The sequence below is a fragment of the Mauremys reevesii genome, linkage group 8, assembly GCF_016161935.1.
Source record: "Mauremys reevesii isolate NIE-2019 linkage group 8, ASM1616193v1, whole genome shotgun sequence".
Lineage (NCBI taxonomy): Eukaryota > Metazoa > Chordata > Testudines > Geoemydidae > Mauremys > Mauremys reevesii.
In genome coordinates this window covers 44726199-44748523 of record NC_052630.1, presented here as the reverse complement: position 1 = coordinate 44748523, position 22325 = coordinate 44726199, and the positions used below count along the sequence as shown (strand labels likewise).

Genomic DNA, 22325 nt, shown 5'->3' with positions numbered 1-22325 from the left:
CCAAAAGATATCTAGCCTGTATATAGTCCAAGTTTTTTTACAAATTCTTCCACACGTTCATATTACGTGGATAAATGGAAGAGGTATATGTATCAAGAAAGGTGCTTGTAATCTCTTTTCTGCCTATGAGAATACTATCTAGTGTACTTTGTTTGTGACTCAGCTGATATTCCATTTGGTTTCTGTGGCTCAAATAATATAATCATTTATGGTCCCACCCTACAGCATCTCAGTTTCTTTAAGAGTTTTTAAGTCTTCTCTTCCCAGGCTCAGGCAACCCCACCCCTCTGTGAAACCTAAGTCAAATTTTGTGTCCACTTTTTGGTTCTTTCAAGCCACTGTAAGATTTCAGTGTTCCTTACCTATGGCTTCCTTAAAAAGAAAGTGGCCTTCTTATTAAATCCACCTAGCAAATTGGTGTTAGAATATTGACAATACTAAAACCTTTATATTTATCTTTGTGATTGTACACCTGATTCTGACCTTAATAATGCTTACTTTCTAGGGATGGTGTGATAGTGAAAGGTTGAGTGTACATTTTGTAGAAGGAGGGGATTAGATATTCTTTTGAGACTTGGAAGCATCTCTGAGCAATTCTTTGGAATGGATGGGAGCATGCAAGGCACCATCCAGAACAAAGGAAAATGAGAGAGTTGTCATTGCAAGAATATACGATACTAACGCTGTGAGATAGTGGGCTGCCTAAATTATACTCTTCAGGACCAAGACAATATATGAGCAGAGGAAAATGTTTACAAGATTGTTATAGGTTTCAGAAAGTATCTGGCTTCCATTTTTGAAGACCATGTAGATTTTCATTAATTTCTGATTGTTCACTAGATCACCCCCTCCAAGTCCTTCAACTCAGAGAAGGCCTACATTAAATAATCCCCCAACCAGACCTTTATCTGGCCGAGGACCTGCTCCAGCAGTCCCATCACCAGGCCCTCTGTCTGGGGCTCCACCGGTCCCATTCCGTCCAGGACCATTACCTCCATTTCCTAACAACAGTGAAGGTCTTGGGACACCACCGCAGGTTCCATCTCGGCCAACGCGGGCTCCTCCCAGTGTTCCAAGGTAAGACATTGAATAAATCTTGATGCTGGGTATGGTTCTCATCCTATAGAATAACAGACATATTTTATATTGGGTAGAAAATTGAAACACAATTCCTTATATCTAAAATTAACAAAGCAATACAGTGCTTTCAGTGCAGAGAGACAAAGGCAGGGTTTGACAAGTCCTTTCTTATCACAAAGCTTATTTCTCAGAAATTAGAAACTTTTCACCCAAGAGTAAAAGACCAGTGTGCAGTGAATTGGTCTAAAGAAATGCTCGATTGTCTGACCGAAGTCAGAACAGCTGCTCGTGGTGTTGGGTACAGCCAAAAGCTGTGAAAGAGAGAAGTAGAGACTAGATTAGACACAAGAATCATATCTCTGCTCATGGAGAAGAGGTCTGAGTGTAGTGGCTCACATTATCCATTCTAGTTGTATCACAAAATGCATCTGTCTTCAGAGGGGATGATGATTCATCTCAGTGAGAGAAAAAAAATCTGCCACTTAAAGAACAATGGTAAAAATCTGACTTTAACTCACAGATACGAAGGCAATTTAGAGCTGTGGTTGAAAATCCCTCCACAGCTGACCACAGTGCACTTAGAATTACAGCAGGTAGCTTAGATAAAGTCCCATGGCACAACATGGTAAGTTAAGGGACAGGAGACTTGCCTTCACTCCAAGTTTCCTTTTATTTTGGAGCATTTTTATCAATACTTTCAAGTGGCTTTAGATGTGTAATTTTGAGAAAACACATTGGAAGCCATTGTTACAACATTTTTACTATTAATCTGAATTTTACACCATGAAGATATTACAATTTCACTATGCTATCATGTAATCCCTAATCATTCTTGAGTATAAAAGATTGTTATTCCATCAAGGGGTTCCAGTTATATCTTAAACTCTGAGATGTAGAGGCAGAATGGACATCCTTGTAAGACATGGCTGACTCATTTTAAAATCTTATTAAAAATGAAGGACAGCATAAAATGATTACAAATAGAAAAGTAAAAGGTACTTTTGCAAGTTTTCCATGTTTTAAAATAGTGATTGACAATAAAAAATTCCCTCACTGGAGATTAAGAGCTAATTAAATGCTTCCACTTGAAACTGCCAGCCCAGTTATGGGTGTCAATAATGTAGTTAGTCTGGTTGGGATACTTTCATGTTTAATTGTCCTATCCAAAAAAAGCAAATCAGGCCTATCAGACAGTGGAAACATTTTTGTGTTTTTTACCATTAAAGGGCAAAATATCAGTGGCCACACATTAATTGCACTTGGTGTCATTTCAATATACACAGGAATATCCCCCATCTGTAGTTGTGTTACTAGTTAATATTAGACCACTGAGAAGAAACACAAAAATGCTTCCCTGGATGTTAAGCCGTAGGCCAAAAAGTCTGTGTGAATTCCCCAGTTTGGAGAGTTTCAAACTGATGCCAGGGCTCCTTTGCCAGGGTCTCCATTGTGCCATCAGAGAGGTGTACATATATACTGCAGATGCAGAGTCAAAATCCACTATTTTGTCAGTTGTGCTACTGGGGGGAACCATAGGTGCCCAGCAACTGTTAGCTTGCCTGTCCTTGGAATGAGCATGCCCCCTCTTTCCTGCCTTGCTGTGATTTGCATGCACACTGCTTTCCTAAGATGGCTGAAATGTTTTGACTGCTAAACTGCGAGGCTGGGTGTAGCCCCTGCTTTACAGAAGAAGCTTGATTAGGCCTCATTTCAATAGCCTGTCAATTTATGGATGCATTTGCTGGCATGGGAAACAAATGCTGGGTAAGGAGGTCAGTGTGGTTAAAATACCTTAACTGTCCATATAACTGTATGGAAGACTTCATGGCATTTGTGTTAAATGTAATCTGCAGTACTTCTTCCAGACTGAGTCATGGTTCACTGTAGCTCGAGCTGCGAACCCCTTAGGTGTAAAAACACATACATATGCTTAAGAATGAAGTGGAAGAGTTCACATTTGTGCTGAAACATCAAGTTTATCCTGCTGATTAAACTCAACCAGAGGAAATTTCTGAGAAGAGGTTGGAGGGGGAAGTCACCTGAGAGAGACAGTGTGTCTGACTCCTATGCCTATTAAAAGTGCAGTTTTAGACCTGGAATTTCTGCTCCACATGGTCTGTTTTTAATAAAAGCCTGAGCAGGACTGTAATAAATTGACTGACTCAGAAAAGGGGTCTCAGATACTAAAGGGGGAGGTGAGGAAAGACTTGAGGAAGAGTTCTTGATGAAACTTGAGGTTTCTCTTTTACTTCTTTATATATCTAGTCTTCTCCGCTCTGTCTGCTTTACCACTGTTTTCTCCAGTGATTCCTGAAAGTGTCAGGATCCATCATATCCAGGAAAGTAGTTTAGCTTCCTGAGAGGAAAGAGACATTTTTTAAGTTCTTCTTGGCTTTCCAGAGACGCCGCCCCTCCCCTCCCCCACCCTGTTAGTCAGGAGCAGAAACTTCTAACACAACAAGACAACATGAGCGTTTTACTCTCTTTCCTGCTGAGCTTTCAGATTAAAAAAGCAATAACCAAAACTGTTTTGAAGGGAAAGATTCAAACCATCCTGTTCAGTGTATGGCTGTGCATATATTTTGACTGGAGAATTTGCCACCTCATTAGCAAGATATGATCCCTGCCTTTAAAAAAAAATCTAATTTTATTCCACGTTATTAGCATTTGTAGCTGCTTTGATTAATCTTACAGAAACCATGAGCTCTCTGCGGGTTTTTTATTGCTCCTTATTTAACATATGGAGAAAGGAAAGGGGCAGGGAAGAGGGGGAAACAATTTTCTTCCTTATTTCTCTCTCATTCTCAAGCTGGTTTGGGTTATGTGTCCTGAGTATTTCTGTGAGGCAACAGAAACTATTTGCATGATGCATGCCTGTTTTAATTAATCCCACTTGAGATGGGTGGATCTCTCCCAGCAGCAAAGCTTGTGAGTAAAGGCGCCGGCCTTTGTTAGCGGCTTGATGCCAAAGTATCTCTGATTTGCGAAATATCCCCTGCTGCCAGAAATCAGATTATTCCCCCTCTCCCTTCTCTTAAAAGGCTGCAGCGATATTTTAAAAGAAAATACAGATGTGCACTTGCTTCAGTAAGATGACTGTAAACTTGCACGAGTGCCACTATAAAGTTTCAGAACGTATGTTTGTTTCCTGGTTTAGAGATCCTGATCTTGATCGAACACTAACTCCAGTCTTAATGCCGTTACTTTAAGTTGTAGCTTTTTTGCTGAGTGGGAATCTCAGCTTTGCCACGAAGAAAGAGAAGGAATTGGAAATGTGTTTTTCCTGGCAATAGAGCCCTCTGGAATCAGCATGTGGGCCTGTGATTATGCTCTCTGCCCCTTCCCCTTTTTCCTGCTCTGTAGTGTTACTGCAGCTGGGGGAGGGAACAGAGAGCTTCCACTCAATGAAGGCTCAAAGGCCATCATGCACTTGCCACTGGGATCTGCGCTACTCCCAAATACTATGGAAGCTCAGGACCTGGTTGCACACAAATCCTAGAGGGAGGTGTGATGTCCACTGACAGGGACAAAGCCCAGCTAAGCTTTATAGCATGGATGGCATCCTGTCCTGCTCAGGTTTCACGCTCAGGCTTGCAGTTATGGAGCTGCCACAGCACTCAACAGTGATTCTGGGCATGAAGGGTTTGCAGGGGCAGGGTCTTAGAATAGGATGATATTAATGAAGAATTGAATCGATCTGCTGGGCTGCTGATCAGCTGTTAAGTGGAGCTGCCCTGCTACTCGCTGCTCTCTGCCCCCTCCCCTCCTCACTGCCCTTAAGGCAGGAGGAGGCAGAAAGGAGGGAGCGGCGGGTGGGACGCGCTCAGGAAAATGGGCCTTGGGGGAGGGGGCAGAACAGGGAGGGGAAGAGGTTAAGTGGGGATGGGGCCTTGGGGGAGGGGAAGAGCCAATGTGGGGCACCCACCAGCAAAATGAAAAGTCAGCGCCTATGGTTATAACATCACCTGTTTTGTCTCGTCGTTCACCCAGAAGTCAACAGGAGTGAGGTGCCTCACTCCTTAAAAAATCTAGCCCCAGATCTTTAATCCATATTTGTGCAGCACTTAGTACAATGTGGTCTCTATCTCTGATTGGGGCTAGGGAGACCAGACAGCAACTGTGAAAAACTGGGACATGGGGTGAGGGGTAATAGGCACCTATATAAGACAAAGCCCCAAATATCGAGACTGTCCCTATAAAATCAAGACATCTGGTCACCCTAACTGGGGCCTCTGCTTGCTACTGCAGTTCTAGGCAGAGCTGGTAACACCACCAATAGTTCTGGTTATCTGACACTTCCCATTGTAAGACTCTCTGTTTTCAGTTGCTTTTGACTTTCTCAAACATTAACAGGCTTAAATTTTCCATGCTGAATGTCTCTGCCTAAGGCTACGTTTTTTTAGCAAGTGTTATCCTGTGCACCAACAGAGGCCAGGGTCCTGTGGAAAAAATAGTATGTGATCATATGATTAAAAACTGTAGCATAATGCCTATGTACAAAGGAGCTGAATTGGACAGATAACCTTCATTCTGGCATTTCCTAACTGGTGAGCACTTTCAACCTTATGAATGTTCTTTTACTGGACTTTTTTGGCTGAAATATAAAATAATAATAAAATGTCTGTTATTTTTAGCTGAGCACTTTTGGTGTGTGCTCAGTTCTGTACAAACATTGCCTCAAAGAGTTGATGTTCTAAATCAGACTCAGCCTGAATGCACAAGCCATGGAGTGCAAGGTGCTCTTGCAGAAACAGGTATTGTAAGTTAAGGTGCTATTTCAAAGCATAATCAGCAATCCAGAATACACCCCATATGTGCCCGGGGACAAGTTAACTTGAACATTGTGTTAATGGAAGGATTTTAAAAATGGTAATTTCCTGGGTTTTAATAGGGAAAAAATAAGCTAAAGCATGACTGATTTCAGCTTTGCTTCCAAATCAAAATCATATACACTGTGTATAGCAGCCCCATGCCAAATCCCAGTAACTGTGTATTCATATACTCCATACTCCCACATAACTCCAGTACTGCCAGTCCAAAGTATTCAAAAATCATGAGAATTAAAAACATGTGCGTACATTATTCCCTGTCTGATTTCTGTTTAAGCCTTTAGGGGGAAGCCACCTCCTCCCAATTGATTTATCATTTCCAGTTCAAATTTCAAGCTCAGATGCCCTCACAGTAATGCAGTCCTCGCCGCTGGAAGCTCAGAGAAGGAACTCCACTTACCTTCTCGTAACTTTCCAGGCAGGAGAACTGCCATTTTTTGCTTCTCCATCCCCACTCCCATGTCAACAATCTGCCAGCCCCTTGCCATCTTCCTTCCTGCCCACCAAGTTTGCTGCTCCCTTCATATTCCCCCTCTGTGCTCCTACACAGCCTCCCACCCCATACATTCATCTGCCCCCATATTTTCCTTCCTTTTCGTGTGTGTGTGTGTGAGAGAGAGAGAGAGAGAGAGAGAGAGAGGGCATATGGGTCTGTCTATGCTGGGGTACTTTTAAAACTGGTTCTGCAAAACCAGTAAGAGGCATAGTGTTAGACCCATTTTAATGAACCAGTTGCAAGGCCCTCTTGAGATTCAGTAAAAGCAGGGCAGGCTGCCAGAAACTTGGTCTGCTTTACACCATTGCTCTAATTGGCTTGAAAATCAGTTTCGCTGAACCAGTTTCAAAACTGGTTAGAAAATTCCCCTAGTGTAGACAGGCCTCGTGAGAGAATGGAGGGAGGGACTTGGGGAGAGAAATGGTATGAAGAGAGGAGAAAGAAGAAAGGAAATGGAGGAGAAACATACAGAGGGACAAATCTGGGGATAAGCAAGAGGTTAAGGGTACTAATTGGATGGTTGCCCTCAAACACTGCTGTGACCTCCTATGGTCCTGTCAGCTGACAATAGCTGGGAGGATGATTAATTTGCTTTATTATGTACGTTTTCAGCAAGAGACTTTTTGCCTCGTTAGCTTTTTTAAAAATGTACTGATTAGTAAAAGGAAGGGGGTTTTATTTTTAGCAACTCTCAACTTTAAAAAGGAAAGTGAAGGCAAACAATAGTGAATACCGTTTGCCAGGAATGCAGATGGGAAGCCAAAGATGTGTTCTGTCTTCTGTATTTAATTAATAGTATAACATTTGTCACAAAGACCCTGTGCCTAGAGAAGGGGTGACCAACATAGGGCCCGTGGCTGGATCCAGTCCACTAGCTGTGTATGTATGACTGGCATGCCACATTCTCATTGTGCAGAATCTCAGCTTTCATTTTTTAATGATAGTACGTTTCTAACCTTCATGGTCATGAAGAAAACCTTCTGAAGGTGAGTCAAATGAAACCAATGCAGTGTTGCCTTCCTGAGTCTGCAGACAGCCTGACACAATGTGAAACCTTCCGTCCCCTATTAATCTCATACGAGTGTCAATTAAAACGACTTAAACAATTCAATATCTCACCTAATTAATTTCCTGCCATTGCAGGGGCCTCAAGCATAGGTGGCACCTCAGTCTCACCTGCTCTCTGCCTATGGCACACAACAGCTCCTGAGTTAGTGACCAGATAGCAAATCTAAAAAATCAGGACAGGGGGTGGAGGGTAATAGGTGCCTATATAAGAAAAAGCCCCCAAAATCAGGACTGTCTCTATAAAATCGGGACATCTGGTCACCCTATCCTGAGTCCTCCTGAAGACTGAAAGGCATTAGTCTGATTTAAATTATTGGGCTCAATGTAGGGCTTTCTGGGTGAAATGTAATGGCCTGTTTTATGCAGGAGGTCAGACCAGATGGTCTGATGGTCCCTTCTGGCTTTAAACACTATGTCAGCATTAACTACAGCATTGATGATCATTTTAGTAGCTGTAGTGGGGAGAGAGCTAGGAGTGAGAATTGGGAATTGCATTTCATTCCTTGAAGCAGAGGTTCTAAAGATCTCATTAGCCCTCTCTGTACCCACATGCTCAATCCAGGAAGCACATGCCTGGCTCAAGCCAAACCAGCCTCACATGGCTGTGCAAGGCAGTGGGGAATTTGTACTGCCCTGGATGATCCTATTGGCACTAGGGACAGACTAGCCCTAAATGTGTTTATCCATCTGTGTGCCCATTACATTCTCCTTCTCCCAGCATTTTGGAGTGATTTTCACTCCCTCTATTGTCGCTGCTCTCCTCTGCCTGTTTTTCTCCTGCCCCTGGGCTTCACGTCCTGCCCTATTCCTTGCTCCTTCCATCTGCATCATCCTTCATCATCCTCTTTCCATCTTTTCTGGTCTCTTGTATTCTTTTCCCCCAGTCCCAAGTCTGTTCTCTCTTCCCTGCTGACCACCTCCCCCGAAGTTCCTCTTGCTCCTGAACTGCAGGCCCAGAACCACCACTGTTGCTGTTGTTCCTTTCTGCAGCTTTGGCAGGGGCCAGGAGGGAGCATCTGAGAAGTGGAGATGGTGATGTGTGAACTGGGAAAACAGAAGAGGAATCTCTGTCTGTGGAGACATCTCGGGGTTTTATTAAACAGAGAGAAAATCCTCTTTTCAGTAAAAGAGGCCAGGATGCTGGGACTGTCTCTCAATTAGGACAAGCCTGGGAAAATGGGTTTCAGGTCCCCCTAACAGATTGGAGATAGTGACTTGTAGAAGAAGTGACATTTGTTCCCCACTTAAAGAAAACAAATCATCTGTCTAACCTCTTTTCACTTTACAGTCTAAAATAAGCCTGGTCCACAAAGAGACTTGAATCCACATTAACAGTAAAACCTGGCTGAAGAACTGTTTCAATATTTTCTTTCTAAAAAGATGCGAACACGGTTTCCAATCACAGTGTAGTCTGAGCCCAAGAGGCCGGGAATATAATGAACACTTGCCAAATTTATAGAAAAAAGTAAATAAAAAGCTGTTTACACCTCCAGACCAATAGGAATATATTGTAAAATGCATCCACTTTCGTAAGTGCTCTGTGATGGTCATGGACAGACGTGAATGTAAGTGGAAATGAAAGCCTTTTATTTAGAACTATGCTGGCTTTTCTTCTCAGTCCAACGATGATCTTAAAGCAGGGCCTCTCACTATAATTACAGCTATGCTTCACTAAAAGCATATTTTGTGGACTATGTCTCTAGAAGGATAGCAGTTCTGAAAAGGCAGATGCTTGAAGAGTTCCCATATGGTTCTGATCGAGTTTTAAGTCTAGACTTGCTTTATTTAGTGACTTTTGCTCTGCATTTGTCTAGCTAAAGCTATTCGGAGCTCTCTTAAAACTGAAAAAAAGGAGTGTGCTCTTTAGGTTAAAAATAAAATAAACCTGTCTTATTTTTAAATTTTTGGGTGGAATTAGAAGTTATCCCTCGTATAAAACCCCACTGAACTCTTCAAAGGAGGAGTCACTCCAGAAACATCAGGGAGTTATTAAATAGGATTTCATTGGTAAATTCTTTATGCTCTGCCTAATGTACGCTAGTTAGAAGTCCCTGATTCTTTCTGCAGACTCATTTACTCAGCCCCAGGAACGAATGATCCCCTGCTCCTTCAGCACTAACTTTTACAAACACAGCATTTCCCTTTCAAAAAATGGACCCAGCAGGCCACTCACTAAAGGGGGCCAGGTTCTGGCGGTCTGCCCCAAAAGTTGAAACTTCAGTGAAAAGATTTGAGGCAACAGCTAAATAGGAATCACTGTAGAAGTGACATTTTTATCTAAAAGGACTGTCTGATTCTGAATCTGCCCAGAAATCAAGCTTTTGCACCCTGTGAACAGTGGTGAATCCAGTCCCAGAATATGAGAGAGTCTGATGGAAGCAGAAAAACTGCAGGCTCTGCTGTCTCTACCAATATCATCTCTTGGCTTCAGACTAAACATTTAATTGGGCTTAGTCACATATTTACTCATTGACATGGCAGCTAGCACAGCACACAGATCATTTGGGTTTGTTTTTCTCTAATTCCCTTTTGATCTGAATGAGTTCAGAAGATTACAGCTCCCCCTGCTGCTGGTTGTAGTCCATAGATCACTGTAGTTTTAAGGGAACGTTAACGTGCAGAGAACATTTGCGTAACCTTTGCTCACATTTCACACTAAAAAAACGGATTTTTACAGGCTGAAACTCATTGTTTCCTCAGAACTTTATTTTTCAGCTGATTTAGTCTGATTGAAATAAGGAGGTGGCCCTAAGAAAGATGATCCTATGGGCTCAGCTAGCTATATTTACCAGGAATAATCCAGGACCTGACTCTCTGCTCCATTACACCAGTGTAACCGATTGCTGAAATTCCTCCCATTGTAAGCTCCAGGCCTAAAGTGAGGGAAAAGGAAAGAAGGCCTGTGTTGCAGGCCTGTCCTCCTGTGCTAGCAGTCCAGATTCCTTCAAACTAAGAAGGTGAGAACCTACTGAAAGCCCAAAAGCGGGCCTACACTCCCTATGCCCCCGGCCGAGGAAATCTGGGTGAGTGATAGGTTTAGCAGAATTAGATTTTTTTTTATAATGTTGATGGATTATATTGATCTTTATTTTTAAAATGCTTAAAAGCATTTTTATCTATGTAAATTTTCACAGTTGTGGGAAATTATGTGCAGGGCCAGAGGGTAATTATTCACTGACAGTAGGTGCTGAGATTCAAAAAGTTAAAATCGTCAAAACAGAAATGTCAACATCCCATGTCGACATGTACAAAATAAATGTCCTTAACTCAAACTCTAAAGTTTTCAAGCAGCATTTTCCTTACTTTGCCCATCTGTGAATTTCTGTTGTTATTGAGGGAAATAATTTTTCTTTGGTCTGTGTGTGTCTGGGGAAATCAATATTTACCAACATTTCCTGATTAAAAATCTAATCCTTCCAAGCCTAGTAATCGGCAGCTTCCAGGCCTGCCCTTTTCACTCCGTCCTTCTTCAACTGGTGTAAATCTTTGTAGCTCCACCGCAGTCAGTGGAGCTAGGGCAGTTTACACCAGATGAGCATCCGGTCCTCTGTAGTGCATGCTGGCATCAGGATCAAAAGCTACAGACCCAGGGCTGCCCAGAGGATTCAGGGGGCCTTGGGTCTTCGGCGGTGGGGGCCCCCCGCTTCGGTGGTAATTTGGCGGCGGCGGGTGCTTCCGCTCCGGGACCCGCCGCCAAAGTGCCCCAAACACCCATGGTGGGCACTGGTGGTTTGGGCTCCTCCTCACAGTCCTGGCTGAAGGTCTCTGCTCTGCCCCACCAGGACTTCAGCCAGGGGCTCATGCTGCCAGGGGCTCACCTTGCAGTCCTGGCTGGGAATCTTTGCTGCAACAGGGCAGGACTGCAGCCCGCCGCACACTTTGCTCCCTGGTGTCTTGAGCCCCTCGGCCATGGTGCGGGGAGCTCCCTGCAGTCCTGCTCTTAGTGCTGGGAGCCCCCTACAGGCCAGCTGTCAGCACTGCCCTACCCCACCCCATGACATTTTCCACAACTGTAAAATAAAAATCAGAAAAGGTAAAAACCAATATTGATCATCCAAACTGCAAAAAAAATCTTATTCTGCCCAGCCTATACGCAGACATGTGGTGGCCTGGGTTGAATTAAAAAACAAAGGAAGAATTGACATTTCCTGCTTAATACAGTGGGGAGCAAAACCACCCTTTAACAGTTGGGGAAGGAGCAGAATGTAGTGGAATAAAATGCAGCATAAAAACCCTGCCGGAGAGAGCTAAGCAATGAGCAAAGGAAGCTGATTGGCTGTGCAGATTAATCAGAGCATGTGTAAACAAAACTAGAAGAGAGCTGGGCGTGGCAGCAGGGAAATAAGAGGAGCCATCTGCAAGCCGAACTGTGCCAGTGCCCGGCTCTCTGGCATGGCAAGGGGTGGGTGTGTCCATTTGCCAACGTTTTTTTGTTTGTACTGTTGAACAATACAAATAAACCCATCCAGGAAATCATCTTACAGACGCATTTTTGTACTATGATCCCCTGTCTTTGCTCTACAACCATGTTGTCCCATCCACGCAAACACAGACACCACTAACTGTTCCAAGGAACCGCACCCTGGCATGGTTAAACTTGAACTGGAGATGATCTCTCTAGGCATTCGCACATGCCACATGCTGACCTTTCTTAGTTTTGGTAAAATTCTCAGCGAATCAAATTCTTTTGCTGGAGAATGCAAAGCAACTGATTAATTTTGTCCTTGCACTTTATTCACTAGATTCATTCCCTCCCTGAGTGTGTAATAGCTTGTCCCTCCCCCCGCCCCAATTCCGCAAGAAAGAACAAAATCTTCAGAAACCCCTAGGAGAAGAGCAGAGGGAACATCTGAATTCTGCAGCCAGCTCCAAATGACTACCAGATCCGCACAAACTCTTTATACAAGTGCTCCCATTGAGTTCAAGTAAGAGAAACTTAATCCTGCATTGGAACTAAACCTATGAGTGAGCTAGCCACTAGGGAAAATGCCAGTGGCATGAAATGCCTTGGAAGCAGAATCATTCATTTCATAAGGGCAATGATGAACATGTAGACCTACGCACATGCTTCAGTTACTCCATGGGAGTAGCTTATTCACTTCAGTGGGGTTAAATGTGATTAAAGTTAAGCACAACTGTAGTAAAAGAAGAAAACGTCCCCTGGAGTGAAGGACTGGGTTATACTTGAGCTCTCCTAGTTGGGCTCCAGACTGATATGTATCTGTGTTCACACACCGTCTCTGACTTATGATTCCCACCACAACTTCTTAAGTCAAGAAGCAAACAGGTCTTGGCCTCACTGGGCCCTGTCACATTGAACCCACTCAGTATCTTTTCCCAGCTCACGGTTCTTGCCACGTTGCTTCAGGAGAACTGGGAGCTAACAAGCTAATGATCCCAGTGTTAGTTGCGAAGGCCAGTGTTTTCAAAAGTTGCTTCTAAGCTCTAATTGAAGCAAATGGGAGCTTCAGGTGCACAACACCTTCTGGAAATCAGGCCCAAGATTCCTCAAATTGGGCATCGCAATCCATAGCCACTTTTGAAAATTTGGCTCTAATTCCATTCTGTGCCTTTCTAAACTGAGAGGGACATCTGACCAATCGACCTCTGAACCTTGTAAACAGAGAACAAACTGTTGGCTATTCCAGAGGGAGTATCTGTACTGCACATGGAGCTGTTCAGTGAACATTTTACCTTCTTACCTATTGCAAATGCTTGTGGGCTGTCCTGTTTCATTGTAATTGGAAGTAGAAATGCGACATATAGCTGCATGTGCATGGTAATGCAGCAATAGCAATATTTTGCAGCAGTGAAAAGGTTACAGATTCATACTCAGTGTTTCTGCTTGTTTCCTCTTTCTCTTTCTTTCTCTCTCTCTCTCTTTCTAGCCGAAGACCACCCCCTTCACCCACTCGGCCCACTGTAATTCGTCCATTAGACTCGTCCCTGTTAGATTAAGTGAAGTTTCTGGCATGTCATTAATTGCTAACCAAATGTATGGAAGCAACTCGCTTGATAACTGTTGCAATAACCAATGTATAGTCGCATGTATGGACATCTGTAGGCAAGTAACCAATTTTACTAATATACTCTGTCCAGTCTGTATTGCTTATGAGGTCTGAAATGTCATGGGAAGGTCTGTGACGCCTTGACTTACCCTCTTGCAAACAGCTTATTTCTTAGCTAGTGTATTGACATATATATTAATGCAGGCACTTGAGTGTTCCCAGTTCTATACAATCAAACGGGGGCTTGCTGTACTGTGTGTTTGTGTTGACCAACTGCTTAGAGTTTGCCTCTTTCCCATTTCAGATGGACATCTTGTTTTTATAAGTAGCTTCCAGGTTTCTGCGTCAAATTGTTTAAAGAAAGGCTTTCTATAATTTGGAATTATAGTTATACACATTTCCTTCCTTAAATGCCAACTGGGCTGAGAAAAACAATGTTGTCTGTAATTAAAAGCTCCTGCACGCCCCATAATTACACATGTCCTCATGTCTCTTTCACAAGCCTGGTGGATGGTTACTTTCACTATAATTTCTCAACATCAGAAGCTTCTAGTTTATGAAGAACGTTGCTAAGGAAAATAAGACCATATATGGTGTGATGAGCTCCACTCTTTTGTCTCTCTCTTTACAGGCCAAGGGAGGAGTCAGTCTTCTCTTTCAGTAACTGGTAAGAGCCAGATTCTGACCCCCTTGCTCACATTGGGTAGTATTTCCTCACATGAGCATTCCCACCGAACGCGATGGGAGCATGTGTGTAAACATAACACACCATGAGTAAGGATGTCAGAGTCTGGAGTAATTGGGTGGTATATTTGTCATTTCAGTGTGAGAAACTGGAACAGATTTAATATGTGAATGTCTAACTGAACCACCAATTCCATACCCACTATTTGAATGATATTTTGACCCAAGTCACAGAGTTCAGATCTGAATTTGGAGCTGAGCTTTCTCGGTAGTGAGTGCTGTTTGGATTGAGGATTTTGGTTGAAGCTGATCTCTCTTTTCAACCATTATTAAAACCCTGAGACAAAGTTACGCTGTGTAAAGATTTTGCATTTTCATTCACTGAAATCCCCTGTGGCTTGGTACGATAGTCCCTTTCTCCAACTAAAACAAGTGAGAATTGATCAGCTATATATCCCGGAGATGTGTTATTTTAACAGCTGTTCATTTTCAAGGGTCCTATTGTTTGTTGTTTACAAAAAAGCTTTATCTTAACTAGTTAACTTGCCATTTTAAATAGATCAGAAAATTTCCCTCCCTGATGTAGAACAAATGAAGTGGACAGAATTAAACTAATTTGGCCTCATGTCTTCAGAAAGTATTTGTTGTTATTTTATTACAGTTACAGTTCCTAAGGGAAGGCAGTTGGTGGTTATGAAGGCCATCACTATAATGAATCAATCCAATAAATTCATGTATTGAAGCTGTATGGGGTGCTACAATACAGTTTCTCAGTGGTTAGGAGGGATCCTGTCAGAACCACAACCAGTGGGAATTTTGCCTGTTAAATATTCCCAGACTGCTGATTAAATAATAGCTGTGTCCACCACTGAAGCAAATTGTGTTTCTGCTACATAAGAGAGTTTAACTTGGGAAAGCAGCATGATTTGTATATTAGTTTAATTTCCTGTCAAACTTATACTCAGAACACGCACCTGTAGAGTCTAGAGGTCAGTGTTTTAAGCACTGCAAAGATGGACGTTGGCATGTTGGTGATCTTAGTGAATTGCTAAAATGGCCAATGTTAATTTGAAGAACATGCTAAAATACTGAACAACAAACGTATAAAATCATCTTTAAAGTAAAAAGAAATTGCACCTTCTAAATTCAGTTGTGCTGTTTTGAACTACAGGAAAGTAAAAAATTACATTTCAGTTAGGTTTCTATGTTCTCCACTCTTCAGTATTCTCTACAGGTATTTATATGGCACTATACTAGTAGGTGTATGCTTTACAGGCAAAACTTCTGTATTTATTATTTCCAAGTTTTAATTTGCAACCAACTTCTATTATAAAGCCCTATTTTAGTACCCTTTTAACTTTGACTTTGGAAACTGATTTGGCAAAAAAAAATTGCAATTTTTTTTCAAAAAGTACAGGAGAAAGTGTCTAGTTATATCTGCTTGAGACAGTGACATTTTAAAGAAAATAGACTGAACTTAAGCCAAGTTATTAATAATTTTTGTGGTGGATAAATCTTAAACTGCCCACACATTTCCTGATTCTGAGTTCATGTATGCTGTTGTAAATCTAGAGTAACTCCACTGGAGTTACAGCAGAGTAAATTCTGCATAACGGAGATCAGAATCAGGCCCATAATATATTGGGCCTAATTCTCAGTTGCCCTGCATTTTTGTAGCCATTTACTTCAGTGCAAAGTGGGTATAAAGAAATCAGAATGGGATAGCATCTGACACACAGTTGGCACTGAAGTGAATGGCTACAAAAGGTGAAGAGAACTGGGCTCGTTTTTAATCAGTCACTAAGAAATTCATATTTCATCACAGTGCAGCAACCTTAAATCTGACCCAAAATAAAGAGCATTCTGTCATCAGTAATCTCAAAATGTAAACAATACAAAACTGTTCTGGAAGGAAGCAAAGCATTTATATATGTGCGCATTAATCAGCCTCAAGTGCAAATCCACATACTTTATAATTTTACTTTAAGTTGATAGTTATGCATTTTTCAGAGTAAATTACATTTCTCAGGAAAAAGCAATCCTAAAAAGTCTACCGCCAGCTGATACAGATTCATCTTATAATCATAGTTCATGTTTGTCAGCATGGCAATCTGTGGAACTGGACTCTTCATTCCTACTCACCCTGATTCCGTTTAGTTTCACCCTGCCCCCACAATGTTCTCACCAGAAACATCCCTAGCAGCAGCTCACTCCACGCTGGAAGGACAGCTGGGCAGCTCACCAGTACTTCTTCCTAGATCTGCCAGTAGGTAAGTGGCTGTCTGAGAAAGGTAGGCTTTCCCTCCGCAGACTTAAGGCACCTCTACAATGGCGTGCTAAGCCTGAGATCCCATAGCCCAGACACACAGCCAGGGGGACTGTTGTCCCTTCATTAGACTGGCTCTAGAAAAGCTCAGAAGACTGACTGTAGAGGATGATTCTCTTCCTGCAATTAACTTAAAAGGAATGAAGGGCTGGAGGAGTTTGTCTGGCTGTGTGTGTGGAGAGATGGATCAGGGACTTCTCACGTCAGTGATCTCCATTCCATTCCTTATTGAGCAGTGTCCATGTGATTAGATGACCACTTCTAGTTTGGCTTCAGGCTGGTGCTCATCCATTATTTTGTTTACATGAAGCCTAGCTCTCAGCATGGATAGTGTATTGTGCCTTGCATAGTCATGGTTGACCTTACAGCTGAGGAGGTGGAATGTGCCTGCTTGTGTCATAAGTAGCTCTCAGTTTGTAACCCTGAGGGATCCTACTACACCTTCCTAAGACAAAGAGTGTCTGTGAAATGAAAAGGAAGGCTTAGCTATAGTAAATACGTATTTACTTCATTGCCTGTCTTATTGCACTTTCTGAATAAGCCTCTTATAAAAGAGACTTCTGTTATATTAAGGGAGATGTGTTTGTTTTGTACAATGCCATCTTGTGTTATACTAGAACATAGAAAATATTCTACTCTATATTGCAAGCCTCTATTTAAAACTATGTGCATATAGTACAGAGAGATTGTTAGCTAGATCTATTTGTCTTAAGAATTGAAGACCACTCAGTTGAATGCAGACCTGTTCTGCATTGATGGTATTGGTGAGGTGTTTCACCCTCTGCGTTGGTCTTACATGAGGCTCATGTCCTGCTTTTGTCTTTGATCACCCGTGCTCTGCATGTAATACAGTAGAACTGCTTCTTTTTGTACACGAATATCACTCTGCCTGTCTTTCCTCTTGCTTTGTCTCCAGGCGAGTGGATACAGATGGCTTCTCCCGTCCTGACAGTCCAACACACTTGCTTGATATGTGATTTGTTCCATGTTGCCGGCTGTTTGTTTTGTTCCTGGTTTGTGTTTTATCCCTCTCTACTTTTCCAGAATGATGTACACAGCGGCGGCGTTTTGTGAGGAGCAAGTGCTCAGTTTCCCTCTGAATGTTGCTCTGTATGTTAATGGCCTCATTAATATGAGCCACAACACCTGCCATTGGTTTTGTGGTATGTAAATGATTACTGGCATGGACTTTTGCACACTGTGACTGGATCTCTGAATCCTCAGTCATTACCGAAGGTCTCATACACCTGCTGTAAAAATGTCGCACTGCATTTCTGAACCTGAAATAAAGGTAAACGCTGGCTGGGTGTTTGTTACTTTCTGGAGGTGATCGAGAGCCTCATCTGTCTATCAACATGATCATGCTACATTCTTTCAGTCTGTTTTGTCTTCTTTGGAAGAGCTCACCTTTTGGCATTCCAAAGGGAGATTCCAGTATTAACTGAGTCTGCCACAGTTCTGGAGGAATAAGAGCACAGCAGGGTTGTGCTTCTAGAAACTTGGTGAATGGCTTTCAAGCAGCACTGGCACATTTGCTTAATAACTGACACTAAAATTAGACATTTTGAGTGAAATTCATTGCTGAGCTGCGGGACAGCACGAGTGCTCATGGGCTTGCGTGGGACTGGAATAGTGCGTCCGCTGGCTCTGTGCCCCAGGGGGAATTTCACCCTGAAGGAGCGAGTAGGTATGTTCAGATGCATCAGAACATATGTAGGTTCCCCCTCCAAGTTAGTAACATCCAACTACTCAGAGAAGAAATGGTCTCTACAACAAAACAAACAGTAAAAGTATGACAGCTCCTTAGATAAGGAGCTCAGTTACTGAGTCACTGGCTCAGCTGGTGGCATCACCCACAGCTGTACTTCGATAGGTGCTGGATGATTGCAGCAGCAGTGAAGATTAAAAACGCCTGTCAGAATTTACAGCAGTTTTGTTTTAACCCTTGTGGATATTTCTTGAGTGGCCTTAATGGCTGTGACTGGGGCAGTCTTTGTAGTCACACAAACATCTCAATAGAAACTTGTCTTCCCCACATGCCCTGTCTAGCTTTAATACACTACAGATCTCAGAGATTTCACTTCAGCACGTGCTGAAAGCAGTGCAAACTTCACATGATGATGTGCAATTCGTCTCCTCAGCGTGCTGCCAGCCATGCAGAGATCCAGCACATTGCTGATGACTTCTGATCAGCTTTTGCAGTAGTTTAATAAAACTTCCTTCACCCAACATTAGCCTTCCCCCATTACAGGGGCTTCCCTGTGATTGAAGGATAACGATCTTCATCATTATAGCCCCATTCAGTTTATCAGAGATTTCTCCGAATGCACAGCTGCGACCCAAAGAGCTTTGAGTGGCTTTTTTAGGTACACCCCATCCCAAATATAGTACATGCCAGAATGCAAAGTAATGCGCACTGGAAAACATAATCCAACTATACATATAAAATAATGGGGTCTAAATTAGCTGTTACTACTCAAGAAAGAGATCTTGGAGTCACTGGGGGTAGTTCTCTGAAAACATCCACTCAATGTGCAGCGGCAGTCAAAAAAACGAACAGAATGTTGGGAATCATTAAAAAGGGATAGATAATAAGACAAAATATCATATTGCCTCTATAGAAATCCATGGTATTCCCACATCTTGAATACTGCGTGCAGATGTGGTCGCCCCATCTCAAAAAGGATATATTGGAATTGGGAAAGGTTCAAAAAAGGGCAACAAAAATGTTTAGGGGTATGGAACCTTGGAAAAGAGACAACTAAGGGGGGATATGGCTGAGGTCTATAAAATCATGACTGGTGTGGAGGAAGTAAATAAGGAAGTGATATTTACTCATAACACAAGAACTAGGGGTCATCAAATGAAATTAATAACAGGTTTAAAATGAACAAAAGGAAGTATTTCTTCAAACAACGCTCAGTAACCTGTAGAATTCTTTGCCAGAGGATGTTGTGAAGGCCAAGACTATAACAGGGTTTAAAAAAGAACTAGATAAATTCATGGAGGATAGGTCCATCAATAGCTATTAGCCAGGAGGAGCAGGGATGGTGTCCCTAGCCTCTGTTTGCCAGAAGCTGGGAATGGGCGACGGGATGGAGCACTTGATGATAACCTGTTCTGTTCATTCCCTCTGGGGCACCCTGGCATTGGCCAGTATTGGAAGACAAAATATTGGGCTAGATGGACCTTTGGTCTGACTCCGTGTGGCCATTCTTATCTTTTAAGTTAGTGTCCAGGGTGGTAACCCATGTGGTTTTACCACTTCTGGTTCCATCAGAACCCCACAAGATGTTCTTGAAGCTTCCCCCATTGAGAACTGCCTTTTACGCTGAGATAAAATGGACTGTGTCCTTGACCTCTCTGACAGCCGGGCTAGCACTGCATCTCTGCAAAGGGCCCAAACTCTAAGGCTGGCTGGAGTGAAGCCCCTCCTGTGAATGTTATTTACTGCAAGAAAATCAGAAAACCTCTAAGCAGAGATCTCCATACTCAGAACTGGACTTGCCTAGTTCCACGGGGCCAGTAGGGTAGATATGAAATACTGCCGATCGATGGGGAGGCTGGGTTGAGAATTGGGGCTAATGTTATCATGGCAGTTCTTAGTCTGGCTTTCCCCCTCACGGTGCATGTTGTGGACCTTTTTCTCTTAACCAGCTTTCTTCTAGCAGGTTTGTGCATGTGCCATGTTAATGTATTTTAACCTTTTTTAAAACCTTTTCCCCCACCCCCATAACCAAATGAATTTGGGGTTCTTTTTTTGTCTTTTATTTAGACGGCTTCCTCCAGCAGTTCCTGGAAGATCATCCTAACATAAACATTTCACCTCCTTTATATTGAACACAATCTGTGTTCACTTTGGCCAAATTACCTTTAATTTGCAGTAGACTGTAAATGAAAGAGTTTGTTTTCAGATGTCAAGAATAAACCAAACTTCTGGACATAGATTGTTTTATGTGTGCTGGTTTGCTAATGAAGAGATGTAACCATGTTTCTTAGATACAGCCCATGCGAGCCACTCTTTGGAGTCTACTGAAGCACTTGCTATCCTTTCTGATCAGAAATGGGATACAGAAGAGAAGGGATGTGCTGCTAGGTTCCATGAAGGCTGTTTGGAGATCTCACATGCATGGGCGGCGGATATAATACTTTAATTCAAACTGACGGACCCCTTGTTGAGGGGTTTGGTGGGGGATGTTTTTGCTTTGTTATGCCCCATGCAGGTTTTGGGGCAGCCAAGGGGTGGTACTTGCTACTCATCTTCCCAGGTTCATCAGTAATCTCCCTGGACTCCAGAGAGATTAGTGATGAACCCAGGAAGCTGAATAGCACATACTGCCTCCTCAGCTGCCCTGGCACCTGCATGGGGCATATCAAAAGCTTCTTCAGGAGGAGTGTAACAGGGTGCTGGCTTAAGAGGCACTGAACCAGCTCCTGTTAGCTCAGAACCTGCTAGCATAGCTCCCATCAAGGGGAACTGGCTGGAGCTGGCAGGGTGTGGCTCATTAAAGGAGCCTGAGAGCAAGCACCTGTGAGCCTGCTGAGAGGAAGGCCTATAAAACTAGCAGGAAGGAAGTAGAGGGGAGGTGGGGAACAGGAAAGTGAGGCGGGCCGGCTGGCCGTCTGTTCGTTCCTAGCTGCTGTAAGAGCAAGCTGTTCCCTAAGGGGCTACCTGATGGGTATTGAACTGTATATAGCTTTATACATGTGGTGGTGGGAAAATACTGGGAAATAAAAGGGCACTGGTGTGTGAAAGAGTGGTCTCCAGCAAATTTGTACCGCAAGCAATGAAGCGCTCGTCTACACGGAGAGTGAGACGCTTTTCCTGAGGACTGCTTGGGGTCTGGGGAAAGGAGTTGGCCCAGGGCTCCTCTAGCCAAGGGGAGGGGAGCTTGGGGCTCCTTCGGCTGAAGGAGGGCTTCTGGCTCCAGCCATGAGGGGGGGTCAGAGGGTCTCAGGGCTTTGGCTGTGGGGGGAGCCATGGGTGGAAGGGGCAGAGCTGGGGGCTAGCCTCCCTGAAGGGGGACTCGGCCGCTGCCCATGCTCACACACCATGAGATTGTGGCTCAGAAGGGTTCACGGCAGCACAAGAATGCAGAGAGCAGATGAACATCTTTTGTAGACATTATAAAAGAGGTAGTTGCCAGCTAATCAGAGATTGTGATGGTAATACAGTCTACTGCAATCTCTCCATCAATAATCCTGTACAGTGGTCAATGAACTGGAATTTTTCAAGTCATTTTTCTAAGCAAAAGCCCTGATCCACCCCCGTGTCTGACACTGACATTCAGGCCTGCTCTGGCCCCCCCCAGATGATAGGGTGTTAGACACTGAGCACTGAGGGAGCCTCATCTATACCAGGGCTCCCACCATAGCTTCCTCCAGTGGAGTTGTACCAGCATCAGTAACACTGGGCATCATCTGCTGAAAAACCCACACGTAGATAATGCTGAGGTAACAGCTGGGTTATCACCCCAGAATTAGGGTGGGAACCAGCTGTAACTGCTTGTGTGAACAAGCCAAACCCACTCTTGGCACTGTAGCAGAAAGTGTACTCGAGAAGAATGCTGGTAATGGCACTGAATATAGCTTTGTTCTGCCTGCACTAGTTGTCTGAAGCACCAGTTCGAGGGGACCAGAGCTCACTACTATTATTGGGTTTAACTTCCTAGCATAGATTGGCCCTTACACCATGCAGGCTATCCTGGACCTGTGCCATGCCTGACTCAGCTCTGTAGGGTTCTTATTCCTCGGAACTGTTAATTATCCACCAGTGCGTCAGTTAACTCCAGATAGTTCTTGATGAGCTGTAGAGGGGGGTTGGAGACAATCCC

At 43.3% G+C, this 22325-nt stretch overlaps 1 protein-coding gene across 8 annotated transcripts in view; it reads left to right on the top strand.

The window, feature by feature from the left end:
* The window catches only part of DNM3 (dynamin 3), a 335748-nt gene extending 315368 nt beyond the window's left edge, over nt 1-20380 (top strand). For 4 of the 8 annotated variants that reach the window (XM_039483538.1, XM_039483539.1, XM_039483537.1 and 1 more), the window contains 3 exons: nt 841-1077; nt 14113-14148; nt 17408-17792. In XM_039483538.1, the coding sequence (XP_039339472.1) occupies nt 841-1077; nt 14113-14148; nt 17408-17468 (334 nt within the window). In that variant the 3' untranslated portion in view covers nt 17469-17792. Of the gene's footprint in view, nt 1-840; nt 1078-13361; nt 13535-14112; nt 14149-17407; nt 17793-20266 lie in introns of those variants that run through there. The other 4 variants (XM_039483541.1, XM_039483540.1, XM_039483543.1 and 1 more) reach the window with 3 other exon arrangements.
* The last annotated feature ends 1945 nt before the right edge of the window (nt 20381-22325 follow it).